The 24534-nt window shown below is 46.2% G+C and overlaps 1 protein-coding gene and 1 long non-coding RNA gene across 5 annotated transcripts in view; one reads left to right on the plus strand and one right to left on the minus strand.

Annotated features, from left to right (window-relative positions):
* The window catches only part of LOC142574355 (uncharacterized), a 135625-nt gene extending 125249 nt beyond the window's left edge, over positions 1-10376 (minus strand). Inside the window, exon 1 of one of the 4 annotated variants that reach the window (XR_012826509.1) lies at positions 10154-10362. Coding sequence is in view for 2 of the 4 variants with exons in the window: in XM_075683460.1 (XP_075539575.1) it covers positions 10154-10217 (64 nt within the window). In the remaining 2 variants the exon portion in view is untranslated. Of the gene's footprint in view, positions 1-10153 lie in introns of all 4 variants that reach the window. The other 3 variants (XM_075683461.1, XM_075683460.1, XM_075683459.1) reach the window with 3 other exon arrangements.
* Positions 9411-15645, plus strand: LOC142574356 (uncharacterized). Its single transcript, XR_012826510.1, has 3 exons — positions 9411-9496; positions 9938-9971; positions 15534-15645. It is a non-coding gene; the product is annotated as an uncharacterized LOC142574356 (long non-coding RNA).
* The last annotated feature ends 8889 nt before the right edge of the window (positions 15646-24534 follow it).

The following is a 24534-nucleotide window of genomic DNA, read 5'->3' on the forward strand; positions in this document are numbered from 1 at the left end:
AGCCTCTATAATAGCATAATGTGCTATTATCATAGGGGCCTTTTTTGTCAAGGAATAATGCCGTAGTGAGGCGTTTCAGACGTTGATATTGAACGAATGCGACCGAATCGATCACATTATCTATCAATGAGCGCCCACGCCGGAAGCCAGCCATAGCATCTGGGTAAACGTTGCAATTTTCCAGGTACCATTCCAGGTGCATGAAAATCATTATTTGCATTATTTTCCCTATGCAACTAGCCAGAGCAATGGGGCGGTACGATGTCAAATCTAACGGTGATTTACAACGTTGGAGAAGTGCAACCAAGCGACTGCATTTCTGTTCACGTGGAACCAGACCGTTGCACCAAGACTTCTCGTAATGATTTAGCAGCACGAGTCATGCTTTCTGCCCAATATTGGTGAGCGCCGCATAAGTAATGCCACCCGACCCAGGGGACGAAGAGCGCCTCCAAGTCGCCACTGCCGCTTAAAGCTCCTCCATCGAAAACATTACATCTATGCGGGAATTCCTTGGCACTGAAGTGGCACATAGTGCAAGTTCACGTTGGAGCGGCAAGCTGGCAAATCTTGAGCGAAATTTTTCAAGCAATGTGAATGTCGCTGTGACCTTGGTGAAAAGGGAGCGATTTGAAAGGAACACGCTGTTTTGATGAAACGCGATGTCCACGCACGGTTCTCCATATCTGAGTTAATCGCTGACGTGGATACAACTACACACAGAAACGTTTCCATCTTTGAGATTGTAGTGAGTCAACGTAGCGTTGAATCTTCTTTTGCATCTGCCTTTTCCCTTTGAGATCATAGATGGATTTAGTTCTCCTGTATCTTCTTTCAGTTCGTCGGAGAATTGCTCGTAGTCGCTGCAGTTCGGCTTCAAATTCTTCATATTTCGGGACAGGCTGAAAACCACGCGTAGCCTCTTGCATAACTTTTTGAATTTTCTGTTACAGTCTTGAATGATCCCGTTGCTGACACACTTCCTCCATGTGCGACCGAAACTCCGGCTAGTCAATTCGCCGGAGAGTCGCTGAAGAGCATTTAGACAGTCCCTTGATCTTCACGTACGTCGGAATGTGGTCGCTTCCGTGTCATTAGATGTCTGCAAACTATCGCACATTTCTTTCAAGACGCCGAGAAACCACGGTCGAGTCTAGGCAGCGGCTGTATTTAAGCCCGCGTAAATATGTTGTACAACCATCGTTGAGGGAGTAAAGGTCGTGTTGTGTGGCACAGGATGCTAGTCTCCTTCCCCTATAGTCGATATTCAAACTCCCAAAGCTGATGGTGAGCATTCAAATCTCCGGTGAGAATCGTGGGGCCAGGTGTTGCTGATAGCACGTCGTGCAGTCGTTTAAAGTCGAAGCCACTTACAGTGGGGCCGGGTGTTGCTGATAGCACGTCGTGCAGTCGTTTAAAGTCGAAGCCACTTACAGGAGCAATGTAAACAGCGACGAGTGTGAACGTTAGCTGATTCGTTTTCACAGTTAAGAAAACGTACTGGTTGTCGTCGTGAGGCGGGACTGGGTGCGACAAGTATGTCAGATCATATCTAATATAAATAGTTACCTTATTCACATCACCACAGGTAGAGGACATGAATGCCTCAAGCCAGAAATGCGTAAACATTCTGCACGTTCAGTTCGGAAATGACGAGGATGGGAAAGCGGTTTTCGAAGACAAAGTGTCTGAAATCTGAAATTCTTGATTTGAGACCGCGCGCATTCCGCTGCAATAAAGATGCTTTCATGACTTTCTTATGGAAGGCCAGGGAAGGGCGGGCCATCGTGCTATGCTATGCTTTCTAGTACTGGAGTCAGCGCGTCCAGTACTTGCAGTGCGCTACGAGCAGCCGGTGTGTCCATGTTTGCCAGTAGTAGACCCATGACATTCTTGAGCGATTTGAGCATAGCAATCCCTTGTGAATCCTTGTCTCGAATTTGTTAAACTGAAGTGAAATTTGACGTTAAATGGCAAGTCATATGCTGTGGCTCTGGCGCGTGGCAGGTCTTCATCATTCGGCAGTGCTGGCCACACCTCACTTGATGAAGCGTGAATAGCATGGCCGCTTTTTTCGTTGACATTCTTGCTCTTACAGGAGACAGACGGAACAGGAGGCGGCGTTGCCGGACGAGACATTTCACTTGAACCGGAGGAGGATTTCGTAGACAGAAGACAGATTTCGTACAGAAGCATCTCTGTGTGATGATTCGTCTCTGGCCATGTTTCTCAATATTTTCTGCTCCTTTAGGCGTGGACAGTCTTTTGAGGATGCGGCATGCGAGCCTTGACAATTTGGGCACTTAAGCTCTGTTGCATGGCAAGTGCCATTGTCGTGTTGTTCGGAACATCGTGGGCATGTCGCTGTATTTCGCCAGACAGTACAGACATGTCCCATGCTTTGACACCTTCTGGAATGAAGTAGTTTGGGTGCGTACGGTCGTATTACATGTCGAAAGAGGCCGAACTTTACATGTGATTGTAGGCAGTGACCTTTAAACGCGAGCCTTACACAGGTCGACTTGACAAGGCACCGAGCTTGTAGTAAGGCAACACCATCTCTCGTAGGCTTGACTAAAATTGGCTGGTCGCTGTCGCTAATCAATATGTTAATATCATGAACAATACTAGCCGTGATTTCGTTGTCTTGCGGAATCAGGTGCTGGACATTGATGTTGCCCAGGGGCTATACTGGCGTGTAAGCATTCATTGCGCCTTGGTTGTGGACATCAATAGCCCGGACGTTCTTTCGAGTTTTAATTCTGATATCTTTGATTTCACGTGGGACAAGAGCCTCCAGAGTAACGAAAATCGCTTGTCGTTTAAGGCGGTTGAGGTTATCGGCAGGTGTGTCCGGCACAAAAGGAGTTGTGTGCGCATATGGCATTCGCTGTGGCATGACGGTAGACTTAATGGACAAAGACCATCCTCTGATGTTTCTTCTCTTGGCCTTCCGGTCTAGCACACTTTCGAAGCCTTCGTCATTTGAGGCGTCATCGCTTGAGCAGGAGTACAACACATTGTCCTGGCTGTCAGCTTGACCAGGAGGCCAATTTCTCGTCCTCAGGCTCGTACCTGCCGAAGCAGTCACGTCGCTTCGGGATTCTGCCGACTCCACTTCCATTGCTGTGGCAATGGGAGCGGCGTCTCCCAGTAAAACATGGGGTAAAGCCGAAAATACTGCAGCACGAAGGAGCAGCGGTCTCTACAAGAATCACTTCGTCTTCGTCTCCCTCCCTATTACAAACACAGGCATTACGTGATACAGGCGAGCAAAATAGAGAAGGTCATGGAAAAAGCGTGCCTCAGGTGGCAACCAGAGTTAGTATGCTACACAATACCCCACGCAGAGACGTGTCAGTGACAATATTGCGCATAAATTTCGTGCGTGTAAGTACCGTAGCTTTTTTACCTGTTCCCAACTGAACCAAACGTATGCACGACATCCGGTTGCGAGGAAACGAGGTCTTATACTTCAGGTGTTACACTGGGAACGTTATACCAGGGGCATCTATTTCACGTGATAGGAGCAGCCATTACCTAATCAGATATTGTAATGCCCTGAGAGAGTTTGCCACACCCGCCGTGGTTGCTTAGTGGCTTCGCTATTGCGCTGCTAAACACGACTTCCCGTTTTCAAATCCCGGCCGCAGTGGTCGCATTTCGATGGGGTCCAAAATGCAGAAACGCCCGTGTACATAGATTTAGGTGCACGTTAAAGAACTCCAGGCGGTAAAAATTCATTCTCATTCCCCTACTGCAGCGTTACTATAAAAACTTAGATAGCTATAAAGGCACAGGATGTAGAAGAAGAAACGCACACCACTACGGTGAGCCTCATAATCAGATCGTGCTTTTGACACGTAAAATCCCATAATTGCTTTAAGAGCATGCCACAATCCTTTAAACAATGTTCCAACTACGCAGAATCAATAAGCACGACGAACGCCACCCGTATATGCTACGGACGCTACTTCAGGTCGGGCTTTTGCCTCTACCATTACAGCGGCAAGCTGTTTCACCTTTAGAGAGCTACCTCCACTGCAAAGGTTAAGTACACAACCTTCGTGGCGTGAAGGCAGCATTACCGCAAAACGCCATTTTGAACGAACCGAGCAGCGATGACGGCGTTTTTGTTCGGGTAAGTGTTTTCTAAGCGCTTGGAAGAAGTATAGAAGCAATTAAACTAGGAAGGCTTAGGAGTACGGTTCGACGGCAAATATATCAACAACCTTTGGTTTGCCGATGATGTTGTTCTGTGCAGCAACACTGAAGACGAGTTAAGAGGAAGCTTTAGCTCGGGCCCAACTCCGACGCGCCCTATTCAAATGCATGTAAAACGCAAAAACCTTTTTCTGAGATAACTCCTGGACCGATATTAATAAAATTTGTCGAATTTGAGAAAGAAAGTTAAGTTTTAGTGACTGTTGGAAGCGGAATTTCGATTTAGGGCTTGAATTTTGTTAAAAAGATTTCCAAATATTCGACCGTTTGAAAAAACTAGAAGCAGGAAGTTTGCAAATTCATAGCTCTCCATCAAGAACAGACATCGCGGTTCTGTAAACGGCATCCATTAGACCATTCAAAGCAGACAAATTTGATATGTCATTTTACATCTTACGTGAAATTGTTACGTTGGTCACAAGGGTTCTGCAAAAGCTGTATTTCCATATTACTAAATTTTTTTATGTTCATGTGTAACACATCAATTTTGTCCGCTTTAGATGTACTATTAGATGCAATTCACAGTATTGTATTATCTTTTTTGTTGTTGAGTTACAGAGTTGTAAACTTGATAGTTCCATTTTTTGAAAATTTTCAAATTTAGCCGATTTTTAATAAAAAATTCACGACCTACTCAAAAGTTCGAAACCAACAGTCACTAGATTTTAAGTTTTTCTTTTAAACGCAGCAAACCTCGTCAAATTTTGTGCAGTGGTTGCCGATAAAAACGAATTCTCCTTTTACATGTATTTAGATAGGAGCACTCGAGCTAAAGCTTCCTCTTAAAACAAATGATTGATGACCTTTAACTGAGATAATGTAAGAGTGAGGTTTAATATTAATACGCCGAAGGTGAAGATAATGATGAATAGATTGGCAAGGGAACAAGAGTTCAGGATCGCCAGTCAGCCTTAGAGTCCGTGAAGAAGTATGTTTACTTAGATCAACTAATCACAGGGAACCCTGGTCATGAGAAGGAAACTAACAGAAGATTAAAGATGTCTTAGGCCGCATACGGCAGTCATTGTCAGCTCCTGACTGGAACCTTACCACTATCATTGAAAAAGTAGGTGCGTAATCAGTACGTTTTACTGGTGCTGACATATAAGGCAGAGACTTGGAGACTGACAAGGAAGCTTGAGAACAAGTTAAGGGTCGCGCAATGAGCGACGGGACGAAGAATGCGAGGCATAACCTTGAGAGACAGAGAGAGAGCGGTTTGCATCGGAGAGTAAACGGGTATAGATAATATTCTAATGCACATCAAGAGAAAAAAATGGAGCTGGGCAAGTCATGTAATGCGCAGGTTAGGTAACCGTTGGACCATCAGGGCTACAAAATGGGTAGAGGAAGCTGAGTAGAGGAAGGCACAATTTTAGATGGCGCGATGAAATTAGGAAATTTGCAGGAGCTAGTCGAAATGGGTTGGAATAGAACCGGGGTAATTGCATATCGCAGAGACAGGCCTTCTTCCTGCAGTGGACGCAAAATAGGCTGATAATGCTGATATGTGTTCTCAATATTTTATTTAGCTTGCGGCTTATCACAAAGCAAAGCATGACCAGCTTATCATATAACACACGCCAGACGTTTTAATTTATTACTCGGCTAACTTATTTGGGCCAATTACCAAGCTCATTCAACATCGGTAGGCTCAGGCATCGCGGCTGCCTCACCACCGCTGATCGCTTGCTGGATTTTCGGTTTTACTTCGAAGCTGTAGCAGACGGCCCTTCAGAATGGAACGCCGACGCTCATAACTTGTCCTGCGTTTTTTAGGTGTTGCTGCCACTTTACCTTCTCAACACAATAGGTTCACACAAACAATGAAGTAGTCCGCTGCTATTTGCTGTGGAGGTAGCTGCGACGCGGCCGAGTCTAGCCTAGCCGGGTCGCCATCTGCAGCTGTGCACTGCAGCTGAACTTGTAGCGTAGCATAAGTTGGCGGTAAGCGTTTGACAATGTGCATCGGCCTTAAGCATTGAACAATTCACGCGCCGCTTTATTGTAGCTCGCATTACTCTTTCAAAAAAAAAACATCACTGGCACAACCCAACTGGATTTGAATGCCCATGTTACTGGGGTTAACGTTGAAGCAACAGACTTTCAGCAGTGTCATGTTACCGTACGGCATGATATCACCGGTCCCTACTACCATACGGCAATGTCCGAAAACGTTTTATATGCTTCTATCGCTCGATGTGCATGGTAGCGTGATGGCAACAGTGCGTAATATGCAGGCCTTGCAGAAAAATGAACTAGATGCCGAGTTCAGAATATTTATGTTGGTGTATATTAGACACGTCTTGCTTCTCCATACCGCATTACTCTTTACAGAAGTGCCGGGTTGCTGGAAATGTAGATGGCAGTAATAACGTCGTCATTGACATCTTGTGACACGAAGTTCCTTCGTGACACTTCGTGTACTCTTTATGACTACTGCTCGTCTCATCTCTGTACCGCAAGGAAAATTGAACACAATATTTAAGCTCAGCAGGGGAAAGACCACGGCTGCCGTACGCTATAACAGGTTCCTGGCATTGTTAAATTGAATATTTCTTTGCCTATCATACGATGGTCTCACTTTGCTCGGTAGGTCCCTGATCAGGTTCTCACCGAGTAGATTCAACCTCATTCTTATGAAAATCGTCAGAGCCCATTTCTCGATCACTATCGACGGTAATTGGTTTAGCATATGATCAATATAGCCAGATCGCGTGTTGTAACCTTCGCAACGTGTTATCTATGAGGCGTACACCGCAGCGAAATTTATCTTTCGCGCTTCCCTCAGAACATTCGACGCCATCAGGCGCCGCCGTCATGATACCTATTAGTGGGCTCCATATTCTTGGTGTGGCGTTGCGTGCGAAGAAATGCGTCATTAGGCAACGTGGCTCCTTTGACGCCATTCTTTCTGGACACGCTGCACCCTTCTAGTGACGCTGCCGAGAGGTCTGTGCGTGGCCTTTGAGACGAGAACCGAGGCGCACGGGTGCCTGCGGACGCTGCGAATCGTTCCCTCGGTTGCCCCACACCAAGTGGCACATGCTCAAGGACAGATGTTGGCGAAATTTCTATTGAATAGCGGCAGATATTCAGTGCACTCACTTCGCAGCTCATTAGAGCACTGGCGTGAAAGATCATTTTTTGAAATGCACCCATTAATCAGTGCATTTGCGGAACAGTCTGCTAAAGCGTCTAGTTGCTGTTCTTCATGAAGGCTTGTGATGTGGGTCCGAATCCGCTCAGAATGGGAGGAAATTAAGGGATTGTAGGGTGGCACCTTCCCACTGTACCCAGGGATTCTGGACATTGGTTCAGTTTCTTTTTTTTTTTCGCTACCACATGGCCTATCAACATTGAAGAATTGAAATTCGGGCCATGACGCATGCTGTGACGCACAACTAAAGATAACACAATAAAAAGAGGAACACCCTCACGCTGTTACTTCTCATTTGCACTTGTGAACGAGTGCGCTCATGGATCAGCCTTATTTCGAAGGCGACCAGCTACTTGTTCGACTGGCAATGAATCAACGATTTTGCTAGACACCTGGCTTGTCGGCATTCTGGATGATATGTCTGGCCGGCATCGCTCCCGCAAAGCTTCCGTTTCTTTATTGTTTGTCTGATGTCTGATTTCTCCTGCCGCATTGCATCCGCGTGCTCGCGGATAGTCAGCGTTATGTTTCGTCGGCTTTCTATAGCACTGGTGTGATGCATTAAGAGGAAACTTTAGCTGGGACCTATGTCCGATGGCGGCTGCTCAAATACATGTAAACCCATAAATTCTTAATGAGAAAACCGCGCAACCGACATGAATGAGAACTGTATGAGAATGAGAAATATCGATTTAGGCCATGACATTTTTACAAGAATTGCTGGAAGTCAGTAAACCAGAAAGAAAAAAAAGAAGTATAGAGTTTACAAGTCCGTAACCAAGCATTACCAACAAAGGTCGCATTTCTATAAATTGCACTCGTTAGCGCATATAAATCGGAAAAAGACATCTGGTGTACGAATTTACCGCTTATGTATATCTGTTACAATGTTTGAAAAGGCCAATAATAGACAGCCAAAATACCGTATATGCCACAAAACACTTATCCCAATACTTCAGTATTTTTCGCTGATACGTATATATCAGCATTGCTCCGTCTATCAGAAAGTGCTCAAAAATTGTGCAGTTTTTTTTCCAAAGGCAGCTATTTTTATTCCTGACAACGCCAGCCAACCGAGCCTGATGCCTTGAACCCGCAGAAATCTAATCTCGCACACCTACTGGGATGTATCGTAGCGATGAGGTGCTTCTTGTATAATTTAGGATAATCCATTGTTAATGCAGAAATCCGCGGTTGGGCATATGCCTTCAAGTTCATGAACTTGAATTGCGCCAAGAAAACGTCTTCACTCATTCGCACCTGATTTATCAGAAGCATGCCGCACCATGCATATTCCGGCAGTATCTTTTAATGACCCCACATTTTAAGAAATAGATGAAAGCAAATTTTGCTGACATAATTGTTACCATGGGAGTGCTCAAATTGGTAACCTCCACATGCGTAATAAACGAAGCTACCGTAACTTTCTTTTCAATTAATGATCGCAGGCTGCTAACGCAAATAAGCAGTTTTTGGTGAATCCTTGTGATTATCTAGCGGAGGGGCGAAATCTTTTATTAGACATGCTTCTGTAAGGCCCATGCGAGTTATTGTTTTGCAACTTTTTGAAAGCATAACGGAGACAGAAGAACATACGTATGGGCGACCTTGCCCAGCATAGACTTTTGTGGGATTGTCATAGAGAAAGACATTCAACAAGAGCGGACACTCCCATAGCGCCCAGCAGCCGAATTGACTGTAGCGCACCAAGCGGATGGGATAAACTCCTTGCAGTTTCAGTTCTGGCTCGCGCGTTTTGAATGCTAGCTGGCACGCGCTACGCCGGCAGCGCTACTGAGGCGCCTTTTCCTTTTTTTTGTTTCTTTTTTGCTTCCGCTGTTCCATCGCTCACAGTCTTTGTGAGTAATCGCTTGTTTGCTTAAAATGACTGCGAACTATCCTTCAAACCTACATCTATTCTGTGCCACGCGCAATTTCATAAGTAGACGCAAAAGGCCTTGTGAAGGAGGAAATGTTTATTTCGCTCTATACAAATGCTCGTTTCAGGCTTTGCGTACGTTCATCCAACGGTTTAGAACCAGATGGGCTCCATTAGTTCCCATGCAAAGATCTACCTGTAGGTAACAGCTGAAGAAAGTAAATTACAAGCATGTATCCTTTTGTACATAACCCGTATGGGAATACGGCGTGTAGAAGGGAAACGCGGGCACAGAGGTGGCCACAACACAGGCTCTCAGCCAGACCACGCTAAACACTTGCAGGATGCATTCTACTCACACTCAAGAGAAACGCCTGGGTGCAAATCCTCTTTTCAGTGGTTCAGAAGAGAGAATTTTTGAGTTCATGGTTTTTGCGCTCAACGGCGTTATATTTTGCACGTTCGCAGGGTGCAAGCAACACACTCCAGTGTTATCACTCTTGGTAATCCCTCGTCGCGTCTTCGGCAAGCGTGAGTACCGAAAGAATGTATATGTTGCGTGGCCACAGAAAGCGTCACAAAATGGTGTCACTAAGATTCATTACATGCGAAACTGTGAGCACGACCAGCTTGTATCTTTTTTTTAATTTTTGCTAACTGCTTTGCAACCGCAGGTGCGCCTGCGTGCATCACAAGTGTCGGAAGAAGGTACGAAATAATTACATTATTTTTGGGGTCAGAGATTGCGTAACGAGCTTGTTCCAGTAAAATTCACCACATGCGAAACTAACTGCGGCACACAGCCGAGCTGTTTTTCGCTAAATGCGTCACAACGCCAGACGCGGCCACTGTGCACAGAAAGTACCCCAAAAAGGAACGAAATAACTTACAATAATGCTGTGAGTCACAAATCACAAAACAATGTTGCTTTGTTGCCTTGGCTCTGCGTCGCATTTACAATTTCTTAGGAATGGCCAACAGCGCGGCATGCAATTGGGTGACCAGACAGTAATGAACTTTCTGTGCCGCTTCTACATCCAAAGCTCTCTCCGTGAGCGACTACTAGCCGCTTCGACGGTAAATGGCTCTCGGAGGAAAATATCCTGCAAACTTGGTCAATGCACACTTGTATGCACAAGGTCAAAAAATACCCATTGTTCTTACTGAAAGCAACTGTACTGTGTGTACGAACGCTTGTGACTGTTAGCGGTCCTTCCTCTGCGAGTGTGTTCACTAGCGATACCTCTACAATATTTTTTTCTTATATTACTTTTCCTCGCCATCTTTTATAGTATTAACTCGTTAGCACTATGAGTGTCAAATAGGAAAGAAAGTAGACGAATCGAAAAAAATATCTTCGTTTACCATGATGGTCAAATATCTCCCATGATGTGTGGCCACAGCACTGTTGAAAGTCCCAGCATTAGCCATCATGTATTTGATGCTGGGCATGATGTAAAATGTGCTGGGCATGATGGGAAACATGCTGGGTATGATGGAATTGATCGTGGGTGTTTTGGGTGCATGGTGGTTACAGTGGCAAATGGTCGGATGTATTGGTGGAATATATACTTTGTGATTTCACTCAGTGGTGGGCATGCTGGGTGAATGGTGGGTGTAGTGTGTGGATGGTGGGGTATATACTGGCTGACCTGTGTAAATAGTGGGTGAATGCTGGCCTTGCTGGCAGGATGGTGGGTAGATACTGGGTGATACTGGGTGCTTAATTTGCAGATGGTTGATTGATTTGCCAAATGGTACCACTGCATGTAGTACCATCTTTTGCGTATATCAACATGCATGCACAAGTTCTTTGCTATTAAAACATTTATTAAATATTTCAGCATATTTCAGCATAAACGCTTTCTCGTAAACAATGTAAGCTATATATATGGGTCGGTTATATTCCGCACATTTCTCTATCACCTGATTGATAGTGTGAATATGTTCTATTGTTGAGTAGCCTTTACGGAATCCTGCCTGGTCCTTTGCTTGACAGATGTCTAAGGTGTTCCTGATTCTATTTGCGATTACCTGAGTAAATACTTTGTATGCAACGAACAGTAAGGTGATCGGTCTATAATTTTTTTATTCTTTGGCGTCCCCTGTCCTATGGATTAGGATTATGTTAGCGTTCTTCCCAGATTCCGGTACGCTCGAGGTCATGAGGCATTGCGTATAGAGGATGGCCAGTTTTTCTAGAACAATATGCCCACTATCCAACAAATCTACTGTTACCTGATCCTCCCCAGCCGCCTTCCCCTTTGAATAGCTCCCAAAGCTTTCTGTACTTCTTCCTGCGTTACTTGTGGGATGTCAAATTCCTCTAGATTATTCTCTCTTCCATTAGCATCGTGGGTGGCACTGGTACTGTATAAACCTCTATAGAACTCCTCAGCCACTTGAACTATCTCATCCTTATTAGTAATGATATTGCCGGCTGTGTCTCTTAACACATACATCTGATTCTTGCCAATTCCTATTCTTCACTGCTTTTAGGCTTCCTCCGTTGCTGAGAGCATGTTCAATTCTATCCATGCTATACTTCCTTATGTTAGCTGTCTTACGCTTGTTTAACTTCGAAAGTTCGGCCAGTTCTATTCTAGCTGTAGGGTTAGAGGCTTTCATACATTGGCGTTTCTTGATCAGAGGTTTTGTGTCCTGCGATAGCTTACTGGCATCCTGTCTAACGGAGCAGCCACCGACATCTATTGCACACTCCTGAACGATGCTTATAAGATTGTCGTTCATTGTTTTGACACTAAGGTCCTGTTCCTGAGTTAAAGCCGAATACCTGTTCTGTAGGTTGATCCGGAAGTCTTCAATTTTGCCTCTTACAGCTAACTCATTGATTGGCTTCTTATGTACCAGTTTCTTCCGTTCCCTCCTCAAGTCTAGCCTACTTATTGTTCTTACCATCCTATGGTCTCTGCAGCGCACCTTGCTCAGCACGTCCGCATTTTGCATGATGCCGGGGTTAGCGCAGATTATAAGGTCCATTTCATTTCTACTCTCGTCATTCGGGCTCCTCCACGTCCACTTTCGGCTATCGCGCTTGCGGAAGAAGGTATTCGTTATCCGCATGTTATTTCGTTCTGCAAAGTTTACTAATAACTCTCCCCTGCTATTCCTAGTGCTTATGCCATATTCCCTCACTGCCTTGTCTTCAGCCTGCTTCTTCCCTACCTTGGCATTGAAGCCGCCCATCAGTACAGTATATCTTGTTTTGACCTTACCCATCGCCGATTCCAAGTCTCCATAAAAGCTTTCGCCTTCCTGGTCATGACTGGATGTAGGGGCGTAACCTATACGACCATAAATTTGTACCTCTTATTAAGGTTTCACAACAACACCTGCCACCGTCTCGTTAATGCTATAGAAATTCCTGTATCATCATCATCATCATCATCATCATCATCATCATCATTATCAGCCTGGTTACGCCCACTGCAGGGCAAAGGCCTCTCCCATACTTCTACAACAACCCCGTTCATGTACTAATTGTGGCCATGTCGTCCCTGCAAACTTCTTTATCTCATCCGCCCACCTAACCTTCTGCCGCCCCCTGCTATGCTTCCCTTTCCTTGGAATCCAATCCGTAACCCTTAATGAACATCGGTTATCTCCCCTCCTCATTACATGTCCTGCCCATACCGATTTCTTTTTCTTGATTTCAACTAAGATGTCATTACTCACGTTTGTTCCCTCACCCAATCTGCACTTTTCTTATCCCTTAACGTTTTACCCGTCATTTTTCTTTCCATAGCTCGTTGCGTCGTCCTGAATTTAAGTAGAACCCTTTTCGTAACCTTCCAGGTTTCTGGCCCGTAGGTGAGTACTGGTAAGACGCAGCTATTATACACTTTTGTCTTGAGGGAAAATGGCAACCTGCTGTTCATGATCTGAGAATCCCTGCCAAACGCACCCCAGCCCATTCTTATTCTTCTGATTATTTCCGTCTCATGATCCGGATCCGCCGTCCCTTCCTGCCCTAAGTAGATGCATTCCCTTACCACTTCCTGTGCCTCGCTACCTATCGTAAACTGCTGTTCTCTTCCGAGAATGTTAAACATTACTTTAGTTTTCTGCAGATTAATTTTTAGACCAACCCTTCTGCTTTGCCTCTCCAGATCAGTGAGCATGCATTGCAGTTGGTCCCCTGAGTTACTAAGGAAGGCAATATCATCAGCGAATCGCAAGTTACTAAGGTATCCTCCATTAACTCTTACCCCCAATTCTTCCCAATCCAGGTCTCTGAATACCTCCTGTAAACACTCTGTGAAGAGCATTGGAGAGATCGTATCTCCCTGCCTGACGCCTTTCTTTATTGGGATTTTGTTGCTTTCTTTATGAAGGACTACGGTGGCTGTGGAACCGCGATAGATATTTTTCAGTATTTTTAGATACGGCTCGTCCACACCCTGATTCCGTAATGCCTCCATGACTGCTGAGGTTTCGACAGAATCAAATGCTTTCTCGTAATCAATGAAGTCTATATATAAGGGTTGGTTATATTCCGCACATTTCTCTATCACCTGATTGACAGTGAATATGGTCTGTTGTTCAGCAGCCTTTACTAAATCCTGCCTGGTCCTTTGGTTGACAGCAGTCTAAGCTGTTCCTGATTCTATTTTCGATTACCTTATTAAATACTTTGCAGGCAACTGATAGTGAGCTGATCGGGCTATACTTTTCCAAGTCTATGGCGTCCCCTTTCTTATGGATTAGGATTATGTTAGCGTTCTTCCAAAAGTACGGTGCACTCGAGGTCATGAGGCATTGTTTATAAAGGGTGGCGAGTTTCTCTAGAACAATCTGCCCACCATCCTTCAATAAATCTGCTGTTTCCTGATCCTCCCCAGCTGCCTTCCTCCTTTGCATAGCTCCCAAGGCTTTCGTTACTTCTTCCGGCGTTACCTGTGGGATTTCGAGTTCCTCTAGGCTGTTCTATCTTCCGTTATCGTCGTGGGTGCCACTGGTACTGTATAAATTTCTATAGAACTGCTCAGCCACTTGAACTATCTTATCCATATCAATAATGATATTGCCGGCTTTGTCTCCTAACACATACATCTGATTCTTGCGAATTCCTAGTTTCTTCTTCACTGCTTTTAGGCTTCCTCCGTTCCTGAGAGCATGTTCAACTTTATCCATATCATACTTGCTTACGTCAGCTGTCTTACGCTTGTTGATTAACGTCGAAAGTTCTGGCAGTTCTATTCTAGCTGTAGGGTTAGAGGCTTTTATACTTCCTGTATGTTACCAGCTATATTCTTAATAATCAGGAATCCGACTCCTAGTTCTCGGCACTCCGCGAAGCCCCGGTTGCACAGGACGTGCCCGCTCTTTAGCACTGGACATGCTTCCTTTGCCCTCCTAACTTCGCTGAGCCCTATTTTATAACATTTACTGCCTTATAGTTACTCCAATATCACTGCTAGACTCGCCTCACTAGATAACGTACTAGCATTAAACCTTGTCAGGTTGAGAGTCCATTCGCGGCCTGTCCGGTTCCAGGGATTCTTAGCACCCTCTCCTGCGTCACAGGTCTGACCGCCGCCGTGGTCAGTTGCTTCACAGCTGCTGGGGACTGACGGCCGGGGTTTGATTGTTGTATCCATATAGGAGGTTGTGGACAAATGCTGCACCAGGGTGGCCAATCCTGCTCTGGTGAGGGAGTGCGTTACCGGTTCTGATCATCGGGTTCAGGCCGCACTGCAGGCCTGTTTGTGCAATTTTTCAACCCGCGGATTTTTTTTTACCCGGTGAAAAATTGCGTGGCACCGGGATTGGAACCACGCTCCTCTTGCGCGCGAGGCGGATGCTCTACCTCAACGCCACCACTGTACCCACCATGCACTCAATATACCCACGATGAATTCCATCATACCCACCATATTTTCCACCATGCCCATCACATTTTACGTCACGCGCAGCATAACATTCATGATGGGCAATGCTGGATTTATTAATAGGGCTGACGTGCCACATTACGTTGTAGAGGGAGATAATTTTCGATTCGTAGACTTTTTTTCTTATTGGACGCTCATAACCTTAACGCGTTAGCTGCAGAATAGATCGTGAGGAAAGGTAATGTAACAACAGATATTGAACACAGAAGACAGAATTTTCGAGTTCTTGGATTTTTAGCTCATCGGCGTTATCTTTTGCACGTTCTGCCGGTGCAAGCAACACACTCCAGTGTTCTCATGGCAACCGCTTTCCAAATCTTTGACAAGCGTCAGCACTGAAGGAATGTACATGATGCAGGGCCACAGAAAGCGTTACAAACTTGTCTGACTAAGATTCAGTACATGCGGAACGAACTGTGACCACGTCAGGCTGGCTTTGTGGCTAACTGCTTTACAACTCCAGGCGCGGCGAGCGTGCCTCAAATGTGTCCCAAAAAAGGTACGAAATTAATTACAATAATTTTGGGAGTCAGAGAACGCGTCATGAACTTGTTCCAGTAAGATAAAGTGCACGCGAAGCTTACTGCGCGAAACTTCCAAGCAATGAAAAAAAAGAATGTGCATCCAATTTGTGCATGGAAGCTCAGTGGAAACCTGAGCTCATACCATGAAGTGATCTGCTAGTCAACTGCATGCCTCTTAAAATGTCATTGCACATTTTTTACACGCAATATGTTGAGCTGCATTAAAACATGTTCAACATCTCTAAACTTAAGTAAATCACGAAGCAATTCAATTAATGAATTGCAGTGGTCGTTAATGCAAGAAAGTGCAAGCTATGAATGAAGCTGGCCAAGCTGGGTAGTGACAAATAACAATGTGGTTTTCTACATCTTGTTTTTCTGGCTTTCGCTGCAGCATTAAAATATACATACAATTTCACATTCCAGACATTTCACCCTGCTAATTCTTATTCCATAATGCATAATACTTCAGCAAGAGCAATAATGCTGTTCTTTAACCGCAAACAGTGATAGAACAAGAAATTTTACTGGAGCAAATGTTTTGACAAGAAAACTTATCCTTCTCTTTGTCGAAACATTGGCTCCAGCGATGCTCCTTGTTCTACGGCTCTTCATCATTTAAAGTGTATTTCTTCCTGTGTACCTGTGTACTTACAATGTTGTATCAATGAAATTGTAATAACGGAGAATTAGCAAATGTAGCTGATGAAGAACTTGGGTTGGTTGGTAGATAACGACAGAGTAACTGTGCAACATAGAGATACGGACAAAGGCGGCTTATGTATGTCGTCTCCTCCAGCCATGTCTCTCCTTTGGAGAATTACTCTATGTCGTTGTAAAAGTATTACCCTTTGGACAATAATGCTGAAATGAATAAAGGCCAGGAAAGTGGACACAAAAATTACAACAAATAGCATCATATGCTAATGAGATATGCGAAAGTGCCTGCTACGAACTCTCTCACCCATAACGTGCTGGATGAGATGGCGTCTTCTTCTGGATGTTGCCATTTCTTGAATACCTAAAATAAAGTGCATTTCAAAATTACAAAATACACAGAACAGCAGTAGCAGAGGAGATAACGCATTGTTTAGTAAAAGAAACTAAACTAATCTCTCATACACCGCTGACGAAATTTCATTTATTAAATCAGTAGAAAAATACACCACACTTCATTTCATTCTATGCTGTACGCATTTCTTGGTACAAGAAAAAAAGGTATTTCTGCATGAAAACAGTAAAATAATCCATTAAAATATACTTAAAATTGTTGTATGCACACAACAATAGCCCAGACAGGATAAACTTGGGTTCATAGGCAGCTCACCGGGAAGTACAACTTTGCAATCAACTCATTTCTGCTTGCCAAATATCTGTGGGGCCGGAAGTTCAAGGCAGTCACGGACCATAAGCCTCTGTTGTGGCTGCTGGGGCCTGACAAGGCAGTTCCTGTACAGGCGTCTCCTCGAGTGGTACGCTGGGCCTTTAGGCTGGCAGCTTACAGTTACCAGCTGGTTTACCGTCCGGGAGACGACCTGGGACTTGCTGATGCCCTGAGCCTCCTGCCCCTGCCATAGGTGCCTGATGCTGTCCCAGAATCTGCTGAAGTGTTCATGCTGGAACACGTGTACCCGGAGGTGCTCTCCAGATCTGCGGTATCTCAAGCGAGCAGCCGGGACCCACTCCTGTCTCAGGTGGTCAAGACGGTGTCCCGCGGAGAGGAATTGGTGCAGCATGCCTATAGCCACAAGGCCGCTGTGTTGAGCTTGTAGCAGGGCTGCTTACTGTGGGGTTTGAGGGTGGTGAACCCACAAAGTATCCGGTCCAGGGTTCTGCAGTTGCTGCACGCGGGTTATCCAGTGATAGAAAAGACCAAGGTGGTGGCCCGGTCCCATGTTTGGTGGCCTGGCCTGGACCAGGACATCGCTCACTTAGTGCAGAGCTATCAAGTGTGCCAGGAGCATCAGCGAGCTTCGCGTCATGTGGAGATCCCCCCCTGGCCTTTCCCACAGAGACCCTGGTCCCGCCTACATGTGGATATTGGGGGACCCTTCAAGGGCCATTACTTCCTCGTGGTTGTGGTAGCCTTTTCAAAGTGGGTGAAGTGTCTACCTGTCACAACTCCAGCAGCAGGCGCTACCATTGCAGGGCTAGGACAGGTCTTCGCCGCCCAGGGGCTGCTGGATGTCATCGTGTCCGACAATGGTCCTGCTTTCGCCAGCGCAGAGTACCTGGCCTTGCTGACGCAGAACGGAATCCGCCGGATGGTGGTTCCGCCGCACCACCCTGCTTCAAATAATGCAGCCGAGCGGGTGGTACAAACCATCAAAGACAAGCACAGGAAGAGCCAGACTGGGGATTTCCGGACGCATATTACGCGGATACTACTTCACTACCGGACCACGCCTCACGATGCGACTGGCCGTGCCCCCTGTGAGCTCATGCTGGGTCGGATGGTGAAGACACCCTTGGACGTCTTGCATCCGGACCTCCGATCCACAGTGCTTTTGAAGCAGCTGAAGCAGAAGCTGGCTGCTGACCAAGGGTGCCGTCCCGGGCCTTTCCCAGAGTCGAGAGCTCCAGTTTTCGCCAGGAACTTCCGTCCTGGCCCACCCTGGTCTGCCGGACAGGTGGTGTCTCCTGCCAGCGCCTCATCGCTGCTCGTGCGCATGCCAGACGGGGTCATGTGGCACAGACACGCCGACCATGTCAGGCCTCGCCTCGGGACCTGGCCAGCACCCCCGACTGCCACTTCTGAGTTCCGGCCCGTAGCAGGAATAGCGGCAGCACCAGTCGCTCCCAGCAGAACACCACCTACCTCGGAGGCGGCAACCATAGCCAGTGGTGTGGCACCTGTTGGACGGGTGCCAAGCCCGGCACCACTCGCAAGGCCGACCACTACGGACGCTCCGGATGGAGCGAGGCTGGCACAGGCAGCACCCAGCGTTGCCACACCCGACCCGTCAACACCGGTGCCCAGGTGGAGTACTCGACGGCGGAGGCCACCGGACCGTTACTCGCCTGGATAGCAGGCAGCGTCGACCCAGCTAGGATGGAGGCAGAGCCTCATATTGTGAACATGGACGTTTGTTTTTCATTTACCAAACAAACTGGGGGTAAGGGGGTGTAGCAAGTATGTGACGTCCCCTTGGGCATAATCTTGGTTCGCCCGCAAAGATCGGTGGCCTGCTAAAGCTCGGCAGGCAACATTGGTCACCGCACCGCAATAAACACCGACGAGCACGGCTGCTTGCCGGTCAGTCATCGTTCAGCACCACCACGCTGCGGAGCGTCCGTCTAACGGAGGGTGCCAGAAGCCCTGCCTTGTTCACGACCCGAGGTGGATCGTGACATGTACTAACATAAGACTATAAATAAAAATATCCTGTTTTTCATAAAACAGCGGACTCAAAATAGAAAATCCAGTAGGCATACCACAAATTCTCTACATAACACAGCCAGGTGTTGTAGGCCTAGTAGGATTTACTATTTAAATAAAGGTTGCAGCAAATTCATGCTTTTAAATATTTACAACCGTGACAATAAAGATTACATAAAAAATGATAACATTATACATCGCCTTAGATTGTGAGCTAATGTGTTTCCGACTTGCAGCCACATAGATATTAAATTTGTTCTGTTTCAGCGCTTTTAAAGCGTTGCGGCTGCTCGTTGTGCATGCAGCCGCCTTACCGCTACGAAAATATCTGTGCTGCCACATCGCCTGACACTGCCATAAAGCTTTGTAGCGTTTTTATTATTCGCGGTAATATACCTAAAGCGCGAGTAAATCTTCAGAATACAGAAGCTGCTTCTTTCACAACGTGTTTTCGCCAGCGAAAGTGACACTGGTGCTAGTATTGTATCTAAACTTCAAGTTACGCAGTATGTGGTATTCGACGGATTTTTCGATGCGACAGGCCACTCGTCATTGCAGTTGTTAAGAACGGTGTTTATCTATGGCAATACAGCTTTGCTATAATTTCAGATGCTCTCCTGAGGCTTCCGTCTGCCAGTAGTATTTTCGCATGCATACGCGCACGCATGGCTAAGATCGTCTGTGAACTGTCAAGAGAAACGTGGCGCAATATGTAGCCGTACCGGAAGGGCCGAGCACGCGCCGTTTGTAAACTCGGAACAAAAGCTGATATGCTTACCTGAGAGGTTAAGAGAAATATGGTACAGGTCACTCTCCCCTGGTAGTCTTTCGCATGCATCTGGTCGTCTCTGCGTTGCGATCTCCCATATCACAAGGAAAACGCAGTGCAAAACGCAACACTTCCGGCGCGTGTGACGGTCCGGCTAGCTGCACTTGCTCGATGTCGGCAAGGACGAAATCGGCGACACGCCGCTGCTGGCGGCGGTCCTCCTCGTCGCAATCACACAGCACGAACAGAAGTTCCCAAAGTAACTTGCCGCAACACCTGGTTGTAGTCGCCCCTAACGCAGCGCTTTCAGAACCACTCCACAGAATAAAGAACCACCACTCGACGACAACTAAAACGCGCGAGATGCAACGCAACTTCAAGATGGCGTCACGCTATTGGCGGCTTCGGCTTTGGATCACTTGTATCCGCACAACTGTGCTAAATAGTGGCGCTAGTTTCGGTTTTCTTTCCTCGCGTTGAAATAAAAACTGTTTTGCTCACTGATAATGTTACGTCCCATAAGTAATGTTCACGAATGAAACAGCCATGAATTTAACACGCGACTTGAAATACCCGCTACGTTCACTTCGCAGAAGCAAAATTTGCTCGTCCAAGTGTGGTTACGTTTGAAATATCTATCGTTGGGCTATCGGAGCGTGCTCGAAGTGGGAAGACGCGGCGTAATTGTGCTTAATTTGCTTAGCTATCACGGTGCGGCTGTTCTTGATCTCTGTCGAGTGCAGTTTCCTCTGATGTATGGTAGAACTACAAAGCCGCCGACGTTACTGAATAATCTAGTGCACCTGAAGCTGCCAGAACTCCGGTATTTCCTCCACAATTTCTTGCAACTGCGTTCCGCTGTCACCAAATGCGAGCGTAGTCATTTGGCGGAGATGTAGCGACACATTTTCCAGAAATGTCGTTCTCCGCTGTATGATGACGTGGAGAAGTAGCGTTGTTGGTCCTTAGTAAAATTTTCTGTTTAGTGCAAATTTCGCGATAGCAGCCATATGGACACAACCGTCGAAATATATCTGTCGGTGTTACCGTGAGCTTACGTATAAAATCAAGTGCGATAAGATCCTATCTCGCGTCGTTAGCTGTGCGCGTTAAAGGAAGTGTTCGAGGCTGAGCCGGGCTGGATGGGCGCCCCAAGTCAAGTATCTATAGGAGGTCACGTGATAAAACGCGTGCAAGCCGGGAGAGGGAGGCGCTAGTTTAGCGCGCTTCTCCTCCTCTGGCTGTTGCTCTAGCCCGGTCTTGCGCCACCCCCGCTCTGTTTTGGAGATGATTTCGGATGGATGCACAGCTGGGGGGGGGGCGCTCAGATAGCGCAATTTTTCGGAGATGCTTTGAAGGAAGAGGCAGCAGAAGCGTTCGGTCCGCTCTTTTCGCGCCCTTCATCACGCCGACGCTGTGACAGCGAGTGTTCTGTTCGCGGTCATTGAGTGAGATCTGTTGATGTTTGCACGTGCGCGCGTGACCCAGTGCTTGCTAATTTAAGGGGTAAGCGAATGTTTACTGCAGTTTATTGAGCCGATGAAACTACGAACCTTGGCTCGTGCAATAGTTCGTGCAGTGGTTCATGCAGCATTGGGGTGAAACTGCTATATTTTTGTTTTTATATTTCTAGGGGGCTCCAAAGCAGTGTTGCCGACGCTAATATTTGTTTCTGGTCGTGGAACGGAACGTACTGCGGTAGCCCAGTGGCTTTGGTGTTGCGCTGCTGAGCTTGAGGTGACGGGTCCAATCACATCCGCGGCAGTCGCATTCCAACGGGGTCAGAATGCGAAAACGCGCGTCTACCGTGCATTCCGTACACGTTAAATAAACCGAGCTGCTGAAGATAAATTTGCAGCTTTCCCTTACCGTGCGCCTCATAACAAGATCTTGATTTTGGAACTTAAATCTTTAAAATTTAATTTTAAGTCGCGGAATTACATTTACAATCGAAACTGTTGAGTGCGCCTACTCAACTTGTTATCTCGTTGCAGTGCTCTCTTTAGAAGCCAACACTTTTCTTTAGATTTACTTAAGGTCAAAATCCAGTGTGACAAATCCAATTCTTCCTTAGCATAGCAAACCAGCAATCGCTTAAGCATGTGAGGTATCAACAAACATGGTCAAAGAAAATCAATATATAGAGTTCGCAGTAATTGCAGAACATGACAAGAATTAAAGAATGATACACCGCATTACAACCAGGACAGGAACCCGAGGGCCTGCCTAAAACGGAAGAGGTTATCTGGTATTTCTTCTCCTGCAGTAAAATCTTTCTCTCGCGATACACATCTCGAATATCAGAGGAATCGCGATCTTCCACGATGACTTTTCGCGTGCTATTGAGAGTCAAACGACCCATGTGCAAATGTTGACTATTGATTTCTGACTCTATTCGCGCAAAAGTGGTTCTTCGAAAGAGAAAAGAGAGTCAAGTTGCCTGACACACTTTTTACTCTCTTTTTTCTTAGAGTGAAGCTGACTACCTCATACCATCCTCAAACCAATGGCCTGAAAGAGCGGTTAAACCGTACTCTTACCGATATCTTGCCCAAGCACATTTCAAAGGACCTCCACAACTGGGACATTGCCCTTCTTGACGTCACATTTGCGAACAATTTTTCCCGGCACGATACTGCCGGATTTTCTCCATTTTATCTACTGTACGGTGGCGAACCAACCTTGCCCATATACACGACACTTCCTCCTACTGCGATCTCAACAAGCGAATATGCGCGCGACGCCATCGCCCTCGCCGACCATGCACGCCAGGTTGCCCATGATCGAGTGACGGCCTCGCAAGCCACTCAGCAGCGTGAGTACAACGCCCGCCATCGTGACGTACAGTTTTCGCCTGGTGCGCTTGTGCTCCTGTCAAACTTTCAGAGAAGCTCCTTTCGCGATACACAGGGCCCTACCGCGTGCTGCGCCAGGTGACGCCTGTGACGTACGAAATTGCTCCTGTGAGTTCAACGTCGTCCTCTCCTCTGGCATCTAGTGATGTCGTGCATGTCAGTAGGATCAAGGTATACTACACTGCTTCCGTGTCCGGCCTTTAGTCGCTCCGGGAAGGCGCTATTGCCGCCGGGGGTAGTGCTACGGAACAGTATTTCCAATGACGAAGAGGCAAGGAGTGTGAAAAGGACGACGACGATAAGAGGCTAGCGCGGGCTGTTGCCTCTTGGCCAAGTGCGGCGTATTTCCCTGTAAATATATTTGTATATAGCTTTTCGTTTGCATCTTGCTACCTAACAATATCATTCCTTTCCGCGAGTTATTTACGGATTTGTTGCTTAGTGGAGGCAAATTTTTGCGTTTCTGGCAATGCCGCGCTTATTCTAGAATTTTCTTTGAGATTCGCTATACGTATAAATCCATGCCTGGCCACTTCGGCTACTGGTGTTCACGTGCTGGGTGCTCAAAGAGAGTCTCTGTGCTACATTCATACGTCTGGCTTATCGAAAAAGAACTGCTTGATGCGCATGCGTCTTGAAAACCCTGTTATATCTTTGTGGATTTCGTATTTATTTATTGCGTTGTTCTAGGTAAAAAAACTCTAGACTACGTTTCCATAGAACAACTTCATCGGGGCGGAGACGCTGAGATATGTCTGCAGTGTTGCTGCAGTGCTCTGGATTCTGTCTTGTAACTCTATCGGAAGAAATATGTGCTGTAGGGGTTATATTTGTTTTCTTAGGCCGATGTGTAGCTCTAATGCATTTGTACTGGTATTTATCTCGTAATCTTCCCTCCTCAATTTGGACAAATTATTGGAATTTTCTTTTTTCCTGTTCAGATAAAATTATGCTGTCGAGCTGTATAATAATTACCGTAAGTTGCTCCTTGCAGTGTTCTTCGAGAATATCAATTAAAGAGAGCGATGCATTTTCTGGGATAGCATAGGGCACATGTAGCCTTATTCCTGTTGCCTTTTGGGATTTTCCTCTGTTAAAACCGCAATGAGAGTTTCTACGTGAAATCTGTATTTTGGTTGTTTGGAGGCGAATTTGCTGGATTGGATGAAAGGCCCACATTTGTTGTTGCCTGTGCTATCCATACAGCGTGGTAATCATTTCTGTTCGGTTCGGGTAAAAGGCCGTCAGGTGGTGTGTTCTTACGCTTAATTTCTTGTCGAGGCTTGCACTGATGTCAGTCTATGTATCGATGCCTGACTGTGTAAGTTAGTTCGCACGCTCAACGATCTCGAATTAGATTCTCTTGACTACCGGCACACTTTCGGCACCAGCATGGGAGCACCATTCGCTTCCACGTATGCGAACATTCTCACGGGAGAGCATGAAGCCCACATGTTTAGATACTACCCTTTAAACCGCACACATATCTGCTTTATATATGGGAACACGGCACAAGCGCGTTAACAAGCTTAATTGGCCATTTCAGTCACTTTGACATATGTTTACTGCTCACTACTCTCCTAGTCAATTCTACTTCCTCGACAAAATGGTCTACATAGAAAACGGAAAAAACTGAGAACCACACTTTACCGGAAGCCTACGGATAGCCAGTCATATTTAGACTAAAACAGTCATCACCCGCGACACTGCAGGCAAGAAATTTTTGTCGGACAAGCCAAATCAATAAACAGAATCCGCAGCGAAGACAGCGATTACATCCACAACCTAACTGAGCTTAACACAGCGCTAGCAGAAAGAAACTATCCACAAGT

This window comes from Dermacentor variabilis, chromosome 3 (genome assembly GCF_050947875.1).
Source record: "Dermacentor variabilis isolate Ectoservices chromosome 3, ASM5094787v1, whole genome shotgun sequence".
Classification (NCBI taxonomy): domain Eukaryota; kingdom Metazoa; phylum Arthropoda; class Arachnida; order Ixodida; family Ixodidae; genus Dermacentor; species Dermacentor variabilis.